We start from the raw sequence: 13,847 nt of genomic DNA, 5'->3' as shown, positions 1-13,847 counted from the left end.
TTATCCCCTCAGCGCCCCTACCCCCCAGGCTTCAGGGGAAGCTGTCACCTCTCAAAGGCCCCTCCTCAAAGACCATCGCCCTGGGGGGCAGAGCTTCAACCGCAGTTTGGGGGCCCACACAGCCAGCTGGCCTCAGTGGCAGATACATTTCAACAGGACAAATTCTAATAACTGTAAGCATACCCAACTCACCGAAGAGGGTGTTAGGTTGGAAAAAAATTACACTCAGCAATACTTTGTCTACATAAGATTTTTTAAAAAATGAAAACAAAGGTATGGAAAATCTCATACTTTTTTCCTGGGAAAGTATGAATTAGAAGAAAACCAGGATATGATGCAAAATATAACTAAAGGCAAAACTTTGAAGAGACAAAGAGAAACACTTCATAAGCTCAATGAAACAGATCAGGATGGTACAATAATTATAAAAAGACATCCACTTGCTCTGACCGGTGTGGGTCAGTGGGTGGGGCCTCAAAGTGAAGGGTCGCTGGTTCGATTCCTGGTCAGGGCTCCTGCCTGGGTTGTGGCTTCAGTCCCCAGTCGGGGTGCCCATCGGTCCCCAGAGACTGATGTTTCTCTCCCTCGCTTTCTCTCACACTTGCCCTCTCTCTAAAAATGAATAGATAAAATCTTCAAAAAAATCCACTTAAGAAACAACTATAATTATGAGAAAGCTGAAGTCCATTATTCTGTGGGCTGAAATGTGAGACTTCTTTCTCCTTGGCCTGGATAGATCAACTAGATGAGGTCTCAGAAAACCTGGAAAAATACGTATTTTACATGATCTATAACTTTGACTACATTGAGCAGTGGTGAAGAAAGTGAGCTATAAAACTAATAGAAAACTATTGTGAACTATGTGTTAATAATTGAGAAAACAGTCAAAATACGGATACATTCCTGGAAAAACAGAGAAGGGCAAAGTTAGCAACATACTTGAATAAAACTCAGGAGAATTGAAGATACTGAAACCTCGTGAGACGCCCCACACCCCCTGGTCCGCGGGGCCTCAGACTCGGTTTCACAAGAACGGAGACGTTGAAGGCACAGTCTCCACCTCACCTTAGAGTTGTCACGGCAAACGAGATGGGATTCGCTGTGTGAGGTTAGAATGTGGCGATTCAGTCAAGTGCAGTTCCACTCGGGTTATGAATTTTAATGCGGAAATCTCAAATGCAACATGCGTCTCCTGACCCCGCCAACGAAGTAAAAGCCACGAGCAGGGTGCGGCTGAGCGTTTCGTCCCAGACGCAGCTCAGCCCTGCTGTGTCAGCAACTTTGTCCGTGTGACTGACGCCCGCCACGCAGCGCAGACGGAGTGGCTGTCGGGAGTCCCAGGCCCCCCTCCCCGGCCCACACGCCCAGACTGAGCTGCTGACCCTTCTGACCAATTTCGGGACGTGCGGCGTGACGTCAACACCAGCTGTTTACTCAGCGGCCCGCACGTGGGAGAGGCGGACCCTCCGGGACCAGGGGCAGGCAGGGCCCCAGGCCTGGGTGCTTGGGAAGCAGATCACGGCCGTGGGAGGCCCCATCGAACGACCTTGAATGATGAGTCCTGTCCTACTGGGCTTTGAAAGGTGTAGTGCTGAACAGACCCCTGCCCTGCAGGAGATGGACCCACTGTGCACGCAGACCTACTCCGTGTCCATTCAGGAAACCTTCACAGCTATCTGGTCTGTGCTGAGGTCGGCGGGGGCTCCAGGGCGGGAACACCCTCCTCGTGACTCTCAGAGGGAGTCAGAGCCAGGACAGCCCCCGGGCGCTGCGCTTGCTTCTGGGCCCTTCCCTGACCCCAGCAAAAGGGTCCGCTCCATCTGCCTTGTCTGGATGGGGCTGCGCCTCGAGGTTTACGTCTTGTCTGCTGGGTGGCGGCTGCAATTGCTGCTACCCATGTGCCCCCACAGCTTCCCTCTGGGGTTCCAGTCCCCCGGTCTGCTCACACCGTCCAGAAATCTGCAGTTTCTTCCTGGAACAACTTAGAGAAAAACCCATGGGGCCTGGGGCCAACCCGTCAGGAACACCTGTCCAGTGCCACTGCATGAGGACATGTCTCTCTACACATGAGGTGGACGCGGGGGCCCCAGCCACACTTTGCCACACTTTGGTGGCACTTAAAACCTGGCTGGGGACAGGAGCCATGCAGGGCCCCACATGTGTCACCAGACAAAGCCCCGTCCCTCTGGCCAGGTGGCAAGTGCATCGAAATGAGGCAAAACCAGGGAGCAAGTGTGTCCAGGCCCACGCTGGGCAGCAAGGTCAAGACTGGAAAGAAGGAAGGTGGGTCCCCTGCACCGGAGGACAGTGGGGCCACTGCAGGGGGCGCATTGGCCGGGAGGCTGGGACCCGATGGGTGCTGGCATATCTGGCTGTCACTCCAGGACCCCGAGTCCGCCCGACACAGCCAGGCTCTGCAGAGGGGCTGGGCCAGTGCGTCCCCCATCCCAGGTGGACAGAAGAGGACCGGGAAGGGGAAGAGCTGCGTCCAAAGTCATGGGCCCAGCACCTGTCTGAGGGAAGCGGCCCCCTGCCCCACCCCCCACCGTGGAGGGAGGAGGTCGGCCAGGATGACCACCCGGCATCAGGTGCTGGGAAAGAGGAGCCAGAGGGGTGCAGTCTCAGAGGCTGGCAGACAGGACACTTGCAGTCGTGACCCCAGGACAGTGTGACTTGTGCCCTGGGTCCGGTCTCCAGATACCCGCATCTTTTCTGCCGGCTGCCATCTCTGTGCCTTCAGGGCAAGACCTCCACGTAATCGCTGCTGCAGTTCTCTGGGGACAAGCAGGGACCAGCGTGAAACCCGGCGGCCAGGAGTCATCCCAACCTCCTGCTTGTGGGGAAGGAGACCCGCCCCCCATCCCTCCCCCGCCACCCACGTCAGCCTGAGGCTGAGTCAGAATGTGTCTGCAAAGGTGGAGCGCCACACAGGGCTCCCCCCCGCCACCCTGGGGCCCCTTTAGGAGTCAAGCCCCAGAAGACGCCCAGAGTGGGGGCACGCTTTGTCCCAAGGAGCTGAGGGGAGGGGCTGAGGGGTGGCATTTCCCACTGAGGATGCTGAGCTGACCACACAGACGGCAGATGGCGTCTCGCCTGGTTCTCGGGGGCCATCTCTAGGGGGCTGTCCTGCGGGACTGGTGGTCATTCTCTCACTGCTGAGTGTACTCACCCCCTCCCCCCGCCCCCAGTGGCTCCTTTGGCTCCACCCATGGGCTGCGCTGTACCCCCCCCCCCCCCCCCGCCATGCTTTGTCCTGTAAGTTCTGGGGGAAGTGGCCCTGGGGCCACGCCTGCTGCTGAGCCCATGGGAAGGAGCTCTGGTCGGGGGTGCAGGCCCCTGTGTGAGGGCGGCACGGAGAGACCAGGGCCGGGGGCCAGGCCCATCACTGGGCCCACGCTGCGTCTCGCCAGGCAGGCTGGAGCGGGGCTGCCCACGAGGGGCTTTGCTGGACACATAGCAGAATGTGTGGGGGGTAACAGTGATGGAGGCCTTGGCCTGGGTCCTCTGTGCCCATTGGGGCATCCGAGGTAACTTGTCCCCCAGCATACAGAGCGCTCGGCATGCAAGGGCCCCTGGGGCCTTGGGGAGGGGTTGGAGCAGTGCGGTCCTGGGGCTTTCTGCCTATTTGTCCGTCTGTCCCAAAGCCGGAGGCAGGCTGGGTGTGACAGTGGCCGCCCCGATGTCCCAGCTCTGCATCGGCCACCCCAGGGGCTTGACGCACCGCCCCCCATAAGCTGGGGTGAGGAGCAGGGTCCCTCAGGAGGCGGCCCGCGGAGCCGAGTGGCAGGGAAAGCCTCCCTGTGCCGGCCCCGGGGGACAGCTTTACCGTAGTCGTCGTCCAAGTCCACCTTCGAGCTCTGCCACTTGAGGCAGGGCCTGGCCCTCTCCACTGGGGTTAGGAGGGGAAACACCAGCCCTTGATTGGGTTTCTTGAATTTGGAGACCAGTTCCCTGAGGTTGGGGAAGGCCTGCGTGGGAGCCCCGTCCGCGGTCTGCAGAAACACGAGGAGGAGGCCACTCAGCCGTGTGCGACTGTGTGCAGCAGGCGGCTTTCTGGGTGGCCCCCAAGTTGGTAGACCGAAAACGTGGCCCCCAGGCCTAGGGCTCCCCCAGGGAGAGCACGTCTGCGGGATGCCTGTGACTTGGCCACCGGGGACCCCAGCTCAGGCCGCATCCTGTGTGAGCCCTGCGATGGCTCAGGGACGCTGGTGCCACTCTGCAGCTCGCTCGCGGGCCTCGCTCCCGGGACCGAGGCGTGGCTTTCGGGCGGGAAACGCAAATGTGCCATCTGTGCGCCTGATGGACTCGGAACCTCCGGGGCGGCAAACGAGACGGGACGTCTCGATTCAAAGTGAGAGTAGGCTCGCCAGCGTGCCTCGGAGCCATCGCGAGTGTTTTCTGTTCGCCTGCTTCAAGCGAGGACGGTTTCCTAACATCACCTGACGGAAGGAAACTTAAAAGAAGCAAAAAAAAAAAGTGTCTGCTGAGCTCTCGGAGAACCCGAAGAAGGAGAGAGGCTCCGAGGCAGCTCCTTGGCTCCTCTCAGGAAACTGCGGGGCCCCCCCGACTCCCAGACCTCCACGCCTGCCACCGCCCTCGCCACCGCCTCCCCGGTCATCACGGGCTCCGTCGTCCTCGGCGGTTGTGCCCGGAGTCCAGCGGCGCATCCAGCCACGGAGAAACCGGGGCCGTGGACTCTCCATTCTGAATAGCCTCCTTGGTGGGTCAAAAATGGGGCCAAACTCAGGTGCTTTCCTGCCTCTGCCCCTTTGTGGAACGCGCTCCCTGTGTGTCCCTGGGAACAATACTCCCAGGTCCCCCTGCCCCGGCCTGCAGCTGCGGCCACATGATGTCTTACGACAGCACCCTCACCTGTATCTTGTACTGCCCATATTTCTCTTTGAAGATGCGGTAGGTATAGACGAAGTTTCTGAAGCTGTGGAGAGAGGACAGCGGGTCAGGTGGTTCTTACGTGCAGCCCCGCTGGCACCCACGGCGGCACCCACAGCACGTCCCGTGAGCAAAGCCTTTGTCAACCGCGAGTCCCAATGCCGAGGATCATTTTTGGACCCTTTCGGTGGCAGGACCTGGAGAGAGCGCAGTTTGGGACCCTAGTTGGGAGGTGGACGTCTGGGCCACAGCCAAGGGCAGGACGACAAAGGACTCACAGCCGGGCCTCTGGTCCCCTCTCAGCTCCAAGCACACTGGAGAGCTCTGCCTGGAGCTTCAGGAAGTGGCCCCACAGGGACCGCAGCATGCCCACAGCAGCGAACATCGGAATCGGGTTGTGCTCTTGCTTCCTGTTGGGACAGCGGCCGCTGGCCAAGTGACTCAGCCGGAACCGAGACAACAGACCCAGCCTGGGAGCTTGCGCAAGGAGAACTGGCCGCCATGACCGATGTCCCTCCCAGTCCCAGATGTCGCCCGTGACCAGACACTGGGTCGATGCAATCATAGCTTCCCAGGAGAAGAGGGCGCACGCTGAACGTCTCCGTCGGCTTTCACAGGTTCGGAACCCACAGAAATATTAGTGTAAAAATGGCGTTCACAGACACGGGGCTGAGGGCCCGCTCACCCAATCAACCCCAGCACTTGCGTCTGTGCCAGAGAATGAAACGGCCTTTGGGTGGAATTGGGAAGCTAGAGACCCCCTTGCAGCCTGAAGGGCAAGAGAGTACGTGGCTGATTTTTGGGAGACTTCCGTTCACTTCAGACCCCCATCCTGTCTGTGGGGTTTCCTGAAGCCAGAGCAGGGCTGGGGTGACCCCAAGTCCCGGAGCAAGGAACAGAAGGTTTACGGGGCCCCCCGGTGCACCCGTGGCGAAGTGGCCTGCAGTCTGAGAAGAGGCCTCAGGAAAGTCTTTTCCCAGAAGTATTGTTCCAGTCGGGGCCCCGACACTGCATTTGGCTGATCGTGTGGGTTTTCTGGAGCCAACTCTCACATAGCTTAGGATAAATTCTTCAACAAGGGAGTGTTTTTCTCACCCCAGTTACAAAAATAACATTGGATTGGGCTACCCAAAGTGAGACACCTGAAACTCTAAAACCCCAGGAAAAAATGAGAAGATCTCCACGAATGGAGGCAGGCAAGGGTTTATCAGACACAACACGAAAATCACAATCCATAAAAGAAAAAATTGAGACTTCCGGCCAACATGGAGGTGCTGGTAGACACACTGCGCATCCTCACACAACCAAAAGGACAACAACAAATTTAAAAACAAAGAACAACTAGAACTGCCAGAAAACCGAACTGTGTGGAAGTCCAACAACCGAGGAGGTGAAGAAGAAACATTCACCCAGACTGGTAGGAGGGGTGGAGACGGGCAGCCTGGTGGACAGCATGAACGGCAAGGCAGCTGCTGGCTGAGCAAGCGGTCCCACATTCACATGCAAATAAACCAGGAGGAACAACTGGGGAGCGAGACAGACCGCGCAACCCAGGGCTCCAGTGTGGGAAATAAAGTCTCAAACCTCTGACTGAAAACACCTGTGGGGGTTGAGGCAGCAGGAGAAACTCCCAGACTCACAGGAGAGTTCATTGGAGAGACCCACAGAGTCCCAGAACGTACACAAACCCACCCACCCGGAATCAGCACCAGAAGGGCCCAGATCCTCCCCCACATACAGTGCCACAACACAGTGACCTGGGTTGTCTGGCCCTGGTGAACACCTAAGGCTCTGCCCCTTACTGGTAACAGCGTGCCCAGACAAAAAAAAATATGGCCCAAATGAAAGAACAGATCAAAGCTCCAGAAATACAGTTAAGCGATGAAGAGATAAACAACCTATCAGACACACAGTTCAAAACACTGGTGATCAGGAAGCTCACAGAATTGGCTGAGTATGATCACAAAATAGAAGAAAAAGTGAAGGCTATGCAAAGTGAAATAAAGGAAAATGTATAGGGAACCAACAGTGATGGGAAGGAAACCAGGACTCAAATCAACAGTTTGGAGCAGAAGGAAGAAATAAACATTCAACCAAAATAGAATGAAGAAACAAGAATTCAAAAAAATGAGGAGAGGCTTAGGAACCTCCAGGACAACTTTAAACATTCCAATGTCTGAATTATAGGGGTGCCAGAAGGAGAAGAGAAAGAACAAGAAATTGAAAACTAATTTGAAAACATAATGAAGGAGAACTTCCCCAATCTGGCAAAGGAAATACACTTTCAGGAAGTCCAGGAAGCTCAGAGAGTCCCAAAGAATCTGGACCCAAGGAAGCACACACCAAGGCACATCATAATTACATTAGCCAAGATTAAAGATGTGGAGAGAATCTTAAAAGCAGCGAGAGAAAAGGACACAGTTACCTACAAAGAAGTTCCCATAAGACCGTCAGCTGATTTCTCAAAAGAGACCTTACAGGCAAGAAGTATTCCAATTGATAAAAGGCAAGGACCTGCTTCCCAGGTAATGTCAAGTTAAAGGAGTTCATCATCACCAAGCCCTTATTATATGAAATGTTAAAGGGACTTAGAAAAATAAAAAGATCAAAACTGTGAACAGTAGTGAAATGACAACAAACTCACAACTCTCAACAACTAAACCTAAAGAAAAACCAAAAACTAAACAAACAACTAGAACAGGAACAGAATCACAGAAATACAGATCACATGGAGGGTTATCAGCGTGGGTGGGAAGAGAATGGGGGGAAAAGGTACAGAGAATAAGTAGCATAAGTGATAGGTACAAAATAGACAGGAGGAGGTTAAGCATAGTATAGGAAATGGAGAAGCCAAAGAACTTATATGTACGACCCATGGATGTGAACTAAGAGAGGGGAATGCTGGTGGGAAGGGGAGTGCAGGGTGGAGGGGGAGAAAGGGGAGGAAAAAATGGGACAACTCTAATAGCATAATCCATAAAACATTTTTAAGAAATTGAAGAATTGGGCTTTATTAAAATTGTCAGCCTCCTTTCTCTGACGTCTCCCGTTAAGAGGATGGAAAGACGGGAGAGGAGCATTTCCGAAGCGCCCGTCTCCTGGAGAATGCGCGTCCAAACGTGGAAGGAATCATCAAGACTCAGTGAGAAAGTAAATGCAAAAGTCACTTGAAATGGGCAAAGTATTTGAACAGACACTTTGTCACAGGAGATACGTGGATGGCAAATAATCACGAGAGGAATCACTCAGAATTGTCCGTTAGGAGCGAAGTGCAGACTAGAACCACGAAGAAGTCCCCCCGCACACTTACTAACGTGGCTGATGTGAAAACGACAGGCCAGACCCGAGCAGCCGGTCAGAAGGGCTCTCGCTTTGGAGAACAGCTGGGCAGTGTCTTTTTCTCTTATTCTCCCCAAGGACATACGTATTGATTTTAGAGAAAGAGGAAGCGGGGGGGGGAGAGAGAGGGAGAAACATCGGTGTGAGAGACAAACATCAATCGTCTGCCTCTTCCACGGACCCCAACTGAGACCAAACCCGCAACCCAGGCACCTGCCCTGACGGAGAATCGAACCCACAGCCTCTCAGTTTATGGGACGACGCCCAACCCACTGAGCCACCTGACTGGGGCCGTTGGATACTTTCCTAAAAATAAGCAACCCGCACTGAACACATGACTCAGCTGCCCATTCTTATTTGCGTGGGAGACATGGAAACGTGGCCCTGTGTTTGTGGTCGGCCTGGGGCATTGGGTAGAAAAGACGTTTCCAAGTTTGCTGTCAGGCCCTCAGGGCACCGTGGGGGCTCAGTCCCGGGCGAGGGCGGCTGGAGCAGGGTCCACTCTGGGCGAGCGGCAAGGTCTGCGGTCCAGGTGAGTGGATCCGGCACCTCTAAGGTTTGGGAAGTCTTCACCCCGTGTGAGGTGTGTTTTCAAATCTTTGGCCTCACGTTTTCAGGTGCGGTCAGAACGGGCGGACGCAGGTCCTGCAATGTCTGTCTCTGGCGGGTGTGGGTGGTGACAGGGGTGCTCCCGGGTCCCTGGGCGCAGGTCACAAGCAGCTCGCATGTTGGCACCGGGTTCATGCTGTGGCCGGGGTTGTGGGGAGACTTGTTCGTGGGCACGTTTTAGTTTTATTTTAACCAGACTTTAAAGACCGTGGGAGGAGAGTGCGGCCGTTCCCTGGTGCTCAGGACTTGGCCCACCGTGCATCCGAGGTTGGCAGAGGAGGCTGCGACCCTGACCCGGGCGTTCTGAGGGAGGCCTGAGACAACTCCTGCTTCCTTTTCTTACACTTTTCTCTCCGTTTGATTTTTGGAAAATCAATAAATAAGACTGATTTCTTTTTTTTTCTTTCTGAACTTGAGTCTTCCTAAGATCTCAGAACCCGAGTGAGAAGTGAGTCCCTGGCCTGACTTCCGTGGTGAGACCTGGCAGGTGGCTGCCCTTCCCTACCGCCCCTGGAGGGGCCTGCACAAAACCCCGAGCGCCCCACCACACGTGGACCCCGCACAGCCCAGACGCGACCCCACTTTAGCTCCCCTGGCTCCAGGCAGACCCCACTCCCGCCTCGGATGCACAGGAAGCCCCTGGACCCCGCGTTCGCTCGCTGGTGTCCTTTGCAAGCCCTATCGGGCTGTGCATCAGGTAGCACTTCCTGTCCACAGCCACCTCGGGCCGGCTGCCTCTTCCTGCCGCTGCCCCCGGCGGGCCCCACACTCTCACCTGGGGCTGGGGGGCCTGGGAGCAGCCAGGGCACCCCATCTAATGTGGCGGGACTCAGCCTGTCCACACCCACACTCCCCCCGGCTGGACTCTGGGTGACAAGGCTCCAAGGTGACCCTGTGAACGTGTCTCAGTGGAACGGGGGTCATTGGTAAGGGGGGACCAGGACGGCACACTGGTAGTCTAGGAACGGACAGATTATTTGGTAAGAAGCTCTGGTTTCTCTGCCCATGGAGCAGGGTTGCCGCCATCACCCTCCGTGAGCGGTTTGGTGAGGTCCGCAGGTGACAGTGGAGGGGTTAGCATAACGTGGAGCTCACAGAAAGCAGCTTCGCCGTGGTGCCCTCAGCCGCCCTGCAGGACTCCGGCTGTGGTGAGCCCTGTGCCTCCTTCTGTGGCTGTGATCACATGCTGGGAGCTGGTGGCGGGGGTGGCTCTGTGTGGTGGCAGAGGAGCCCTTCTGGCGTCCAATCCCAAGTCGCCCCTCGGTCCCTCCCTGTGGTGACTGGGCTCCTCTCACTGAATCTGACTTCCTGAGAGCAGATTGAGGGTCTTGGTGTTGGTCACTGTGTCTCCCGTGCGTGGGATGAGCCAGCTTGGTGCCTGTGTGCCCAGTGAAGGGACAGCAGGTCCGGCCCTCCCCCGAGTCCCAGCTCCGGGGCAGGCCCCCCACTCCTCCACACAGGGCTCCCTGCCCACCCTCAGTTCCATCTGTGCCCCGAGGGCCCGTCGTCACCATGCCTCACGCGTCTCAGTTCCATTTGGCCCTGCTCCAGACGGTCATTGCTGAACAGCCAGAGTGGGATGGCCTTGTACTGACCTGGGTGATGATGAGGTTCACAGGCACTGTGATGAGGGCCGTTTTCAGTGGGGACCCTGGGCCAGAGCCTGGAGCCTGTGGTGCTGGGAGCTCTGTGTGCCTGTCAGTGACCTGGCGGTGGGGACGGTGCCCCATGAGTGATGACCCCGCCTGTCCGTTTGGCTCATTGTTTCCTCGTTTCTCGGTGGCTCTTCCTGCAGAGGAGCAGACAAGCCTGGTCCCTGCACCGCAGACGAGCTGGGAGTAAACGTCGGTTCTTAAAGAGAACCCCGTGCAGGCTGCCTGCCCCGAAGGGGGTCGAGGTCTGCCTGTTCTGTCACATCCCTGCAGTGTCGTCTTTCCGTCCTCTCTGCTCCTCAGCCCTGCTCCGCCCCTGCCCCCAGCCTGGGTCTCATCGGCTGGCTGTCTCCATAGTAAGTTCTCCAGATCAGATTCGAGTCCCAGACACTCAGCACCGGACTTGTCCTGTCTCGAAGCCACTGGGGTCTTCCTAGTGTCTGCACCTCATTCTTTGAAGACCCCCGTGATCCCACCCCACACCTGCTCTTCCAGAGGGTCGTTTCCAAAGGACCCGTCTGTGAGTCACCTGGGCGGCAGCAAAACATTCCCCTCCCAGGCCCATCCCTGTGCCGCTGCCCGCCCTCTCCCGGTGACCGTCCACTCTCCAGCTGGAGCTCTAAGCCTTTCCAGGGCTTCTCCATTCACCTCTGTCCTTGAATTGGAGCAAACCCATCTGCTCTGGCATTTACACTTGACCTTTTCCTGTTCATTTACACGTTGGAGCTCCGTGGGAAAAATGGTGCAAGCTCCCTCATGGACTCTCCTTAGAAAGCTCCCCAGGCTCCAGCATGGTGTTGTGTGGTGGGACCCAGGCCCGAGCCTGGGATGGGGGTGGTGGTTCCTGGAGCCTCTGCATGTGACCAAGCTGTGTGGTCATCACCGCCTCGAATGTCCCTTCCCCTCTCAGAAGGGCCGTCCATCTTCCTCGGGCAGACGCCTCATCGGGCTCCCCCATCTGCACGGGTGACTGCAATCCTTTCTCCCCCACCCCTCAAAATAAATCCTTTTGGGGATACAGTATTGCTTTACGGCGGACGGCCACTGTGAGACAGGCTCTCGTCAGTGAGGTTTGGGGCCATTGTCCCTGTCCTTCCTCTGGGCGTCCGCCGAGTCCCCGTTCCCGCCCACGGAAGGGCGGAAAGGCCCCTTGTGTCTCTTCTCTGTACTTGTCAGTTACGGGTGAGACCTGGCCTTTCTGCGTCTTCCCTTTTCTTTTTCAGAAATTCCCTCCTCACCCTGTTGCCCTTTACCTAGTTTTCTACTGATTTAAAACTCTTCCCTGTTCATGGAGATTATTTTTTTCTGTTTATTAAAAAAAATTTTTTTTAATTGCTTTTAACATCAGGTTGGGTTTTTTGGTTTTTTTTTTAGTCTTACAATGGTCATACGTATCTGTCTTTCCTTTTTTGCTCTCTGGGTTCTACATCTTGTTTCGAAAGGCAGATATCCTCACTGACTTTTCTTTAAGATGTTAGTAATTTTTTTTTCAGTTAAATGTTAGATTTCACAGGTATAAAATCATTCCAGCTGCAGATAATAACTTTGCATCTTTCGCGTCCGTGTTTATACGTTTCCTCTGACCAAGTGTGACGCAGAAGTGTGACAATGAGTGCCAGCTGCTGTCACGGGCGCCTCTGGAGCTTCACCCGGCCTTGGGGTAAGGATGTCTCCATCTAGTTCTGTGTGGGCGGGAGCGTGTAACTGCATGTGAGGGGATGTGTGTGCACACGTGTGCATCTGTGTGTGCTAAATTGAGGGGTGCATGTTGAACTTCACCTAATGCCTTTTAAGTAAATTTGAGTGAGCTGTGCGGTTTGCAACCTTTGCCCTATTAACATGTAGTTAAACCAGTAACTTTGTAGACGTGGAAACCCTACTGACATATAGTGTGTTTTATGTGCTGGCTTCTATCTGGTGAGCAGTTTATAGAAAACTGATACTGAGAGAAATTGAAGTTGGTCTGTAGTTATTGTGTGTGTGTGTGTGTGTGTGTGTGTGTTGGAAGAAATGTCCACCTTCCCACATGGAAACTGAAAAGAAATCAGTGGAAAGAAGACAGAGAGAGCTAGGGACAGACGAAGGCATGGCCGTGCAGTTCCAAGAAGAGGAGTTACTCGTGGCTAAAAACAATCGAAACCATCCAAACAGCACTTGGGCACAGAGTCCAACCACTGGCACGTCACCACTGCTCCCTCACGCCTGCGTCCCAGCCCCACAGAGAGCAAGGAGCCCGCGGCCTGGTCTGTTAGTGAGGAGAGGAGGTTCAGTGGTCTCCCCCAGGAGACACCAGAAGACCCCAGGTGCCCGCTGAGTGCTCTATGGATTTCTGTCTCAGCGGCCTGAGCAAGGCCACTCACAGGGGCTCTGGCCGGGACGTCAAACCCGGGGTTTCAGAGTGACATCAGACCCTTGGGAGATGCCAAATAGCAGCAGAACGACGTCTGAGAGGCCCTCGCCCCGTGTGTTCACCTCTGAAGTGCCAGCCACGATGGGCCGCAGCAGGCTGCGGGGGAGGCTGTCTGCTGCGGCTCTTCACAAATGTCGCAACGCGGGACACGCCATCAGCATATGAAATGCTGTAAGTGGAGCGCACACGGGTAAAACCTTGGTCTCTCAGAGGGAAATTGCCCAAAGGGCCCTGACCTTTCCCTCAGCAAAGAAATAGGCTCTGCAGAAAAGGACCCCCCCAGATGGTGGTCCCCTACGGGACTCACACCCTGCGGCCCTGCCCTTTGCCCTTCTGCCCTCAACTCTGGTGTCTGCGCCAGGACAGAGGCAGACAGAGGCCGTGGATGGCACCCCTCCCGTGTCCTAGGTGGGACCCCAGCTTGCTCTGCTCACTGGGGCTGCTGAGTCAGAGTGAAATCCCAGCTCCGTTCCATGTGGCTGCCGTCTGGACAGCCACTCCATGGTTTCAGACACGGGGACAGTGAAGCTACTCACGAGACACAGAGGCACAGGACACCCGGCATGGACTCGCTGTCCCGCAGCAGGAAGTTGCCGTCCACCCGCTGCGTGAGCAGCAGGCCCTCGCAGGCCCTCTTGGACAGAGGACCGTGGTAATAGGGCAGATCCATGGGGACCTCTTACACCCTGAAACCAGCCTGTGTCCAGGGCAGCTTCCTCCTCGGCTGGTGATGAGACAGTTCTGTGGACTCGGTCAGTTTCACAAGCTTCAGGAAGTGAGGAGGGAGGAGGTGGTGAGTGGTGGAGACCTTTCAGCCAACAGAGAGCCCCAGAAGTGACTCACGGCGCGGGGGGGGGGGGGGGTGAGGCCTGTCTGAGGATCTGTGGGACTGTGGTGTTCAGCGGGGGCTGCGATGCTGAAGTCCGCTCCCCAGGACTGGGGTGCAG

General features: G+C 55.9%; 1 protein-coding gene across 2 annotated transcripts; it reads right to left on the bottom strand.

Annotated features, from left to right (window-relative positions):
• Nucleotides 1-244: 244 nt before the first annotated feature.
• Nucleotides 245-13,626, bottom strand: SH2D1B (SH2 domain containing 1B). Of its 2 annotated transcripts, XM_053916244.2 has the most exons (5): nucleotides 10,434-10,582; nucleotides 5,169-5,300; nucleotides 4,873-4,936; nucleotides 3,827-3,992; nucleotides 245-2,774 (listed from the first exon to the last, which is right to left on the bottom strand). In XM_053916244.2, the coding sequence occupies exons 2-5, from the start codon at nucleotides 5,273-5,275 to the stop codon at nucleotides 2,737-2,739; spliced, it is 375 nt and encodes a 124-aa protein (XP_053772219.1). In that variant the 5' UTR covers nucleotides 5,276-5,300; nucleotides 10,434-10,582; the 3' UTR covers nucleotides 245-2,736. The 2 variants fall into 2 exon arrangements, with proteins under 2 accessions (XP_053772219.1, XP_024407969.2); XM_024552201.3 differs by lacking the exons at nucleotides 5,169-5,300; nucleotides 10,434-10,582 and adding an exon at nucleotides 13,437-13,626.
• Between the last annotated feature and the right edge of the window lie 221 nt (nucleotides 13,627-13,847).

Source organism: Desmodus rotundus, chromosome 12 (genome assembly GCF_022682495.2).
Source record: "Desmodus rotundus isolate HL8 chromosome 12, HLdesRot8A.1, whole genome shotgun sequence".
In the NCBI taxonomy this organism is placed as follows: domain Eukaryota; kingdom Metazoa; phylum Chordata; class Mammalia; order Chiroptera; family Phyllostomidae; genus Desmodus; species Desmodus rotundus.
This window is presented reverse-complemented; position numbering and strand designations above follow the sequence as displayed.

What these genes read in the sequence shown, in the direction of transcription:
- SH2D1B (XM_024552201.3), bottom strand. Translation starts at nt 13,570, where the DNA reads ATGGATCTGCCCTATTACCACGGTCCTCTGTCCAAGAGGGCCTGCGAG. An exon ending in ATGGGCAGTACAAGATACAG is followed by an intron (nt 3,993 to 4,872) that starts GTGAGGGTGCTG and finishes GTGTTTCTGCAG; the next exon opens with ACCGCGGACGGGGCTCCCAC. An exon ending in GGACTTGGACGACGACTACG is followed by an intron (nt 2,775 to 3,826) that starts GTAAAGCTGTCC and finishes GCTTGTCCCCAG; the next exon opens with AGAACTGCAGCAGCGATTAC.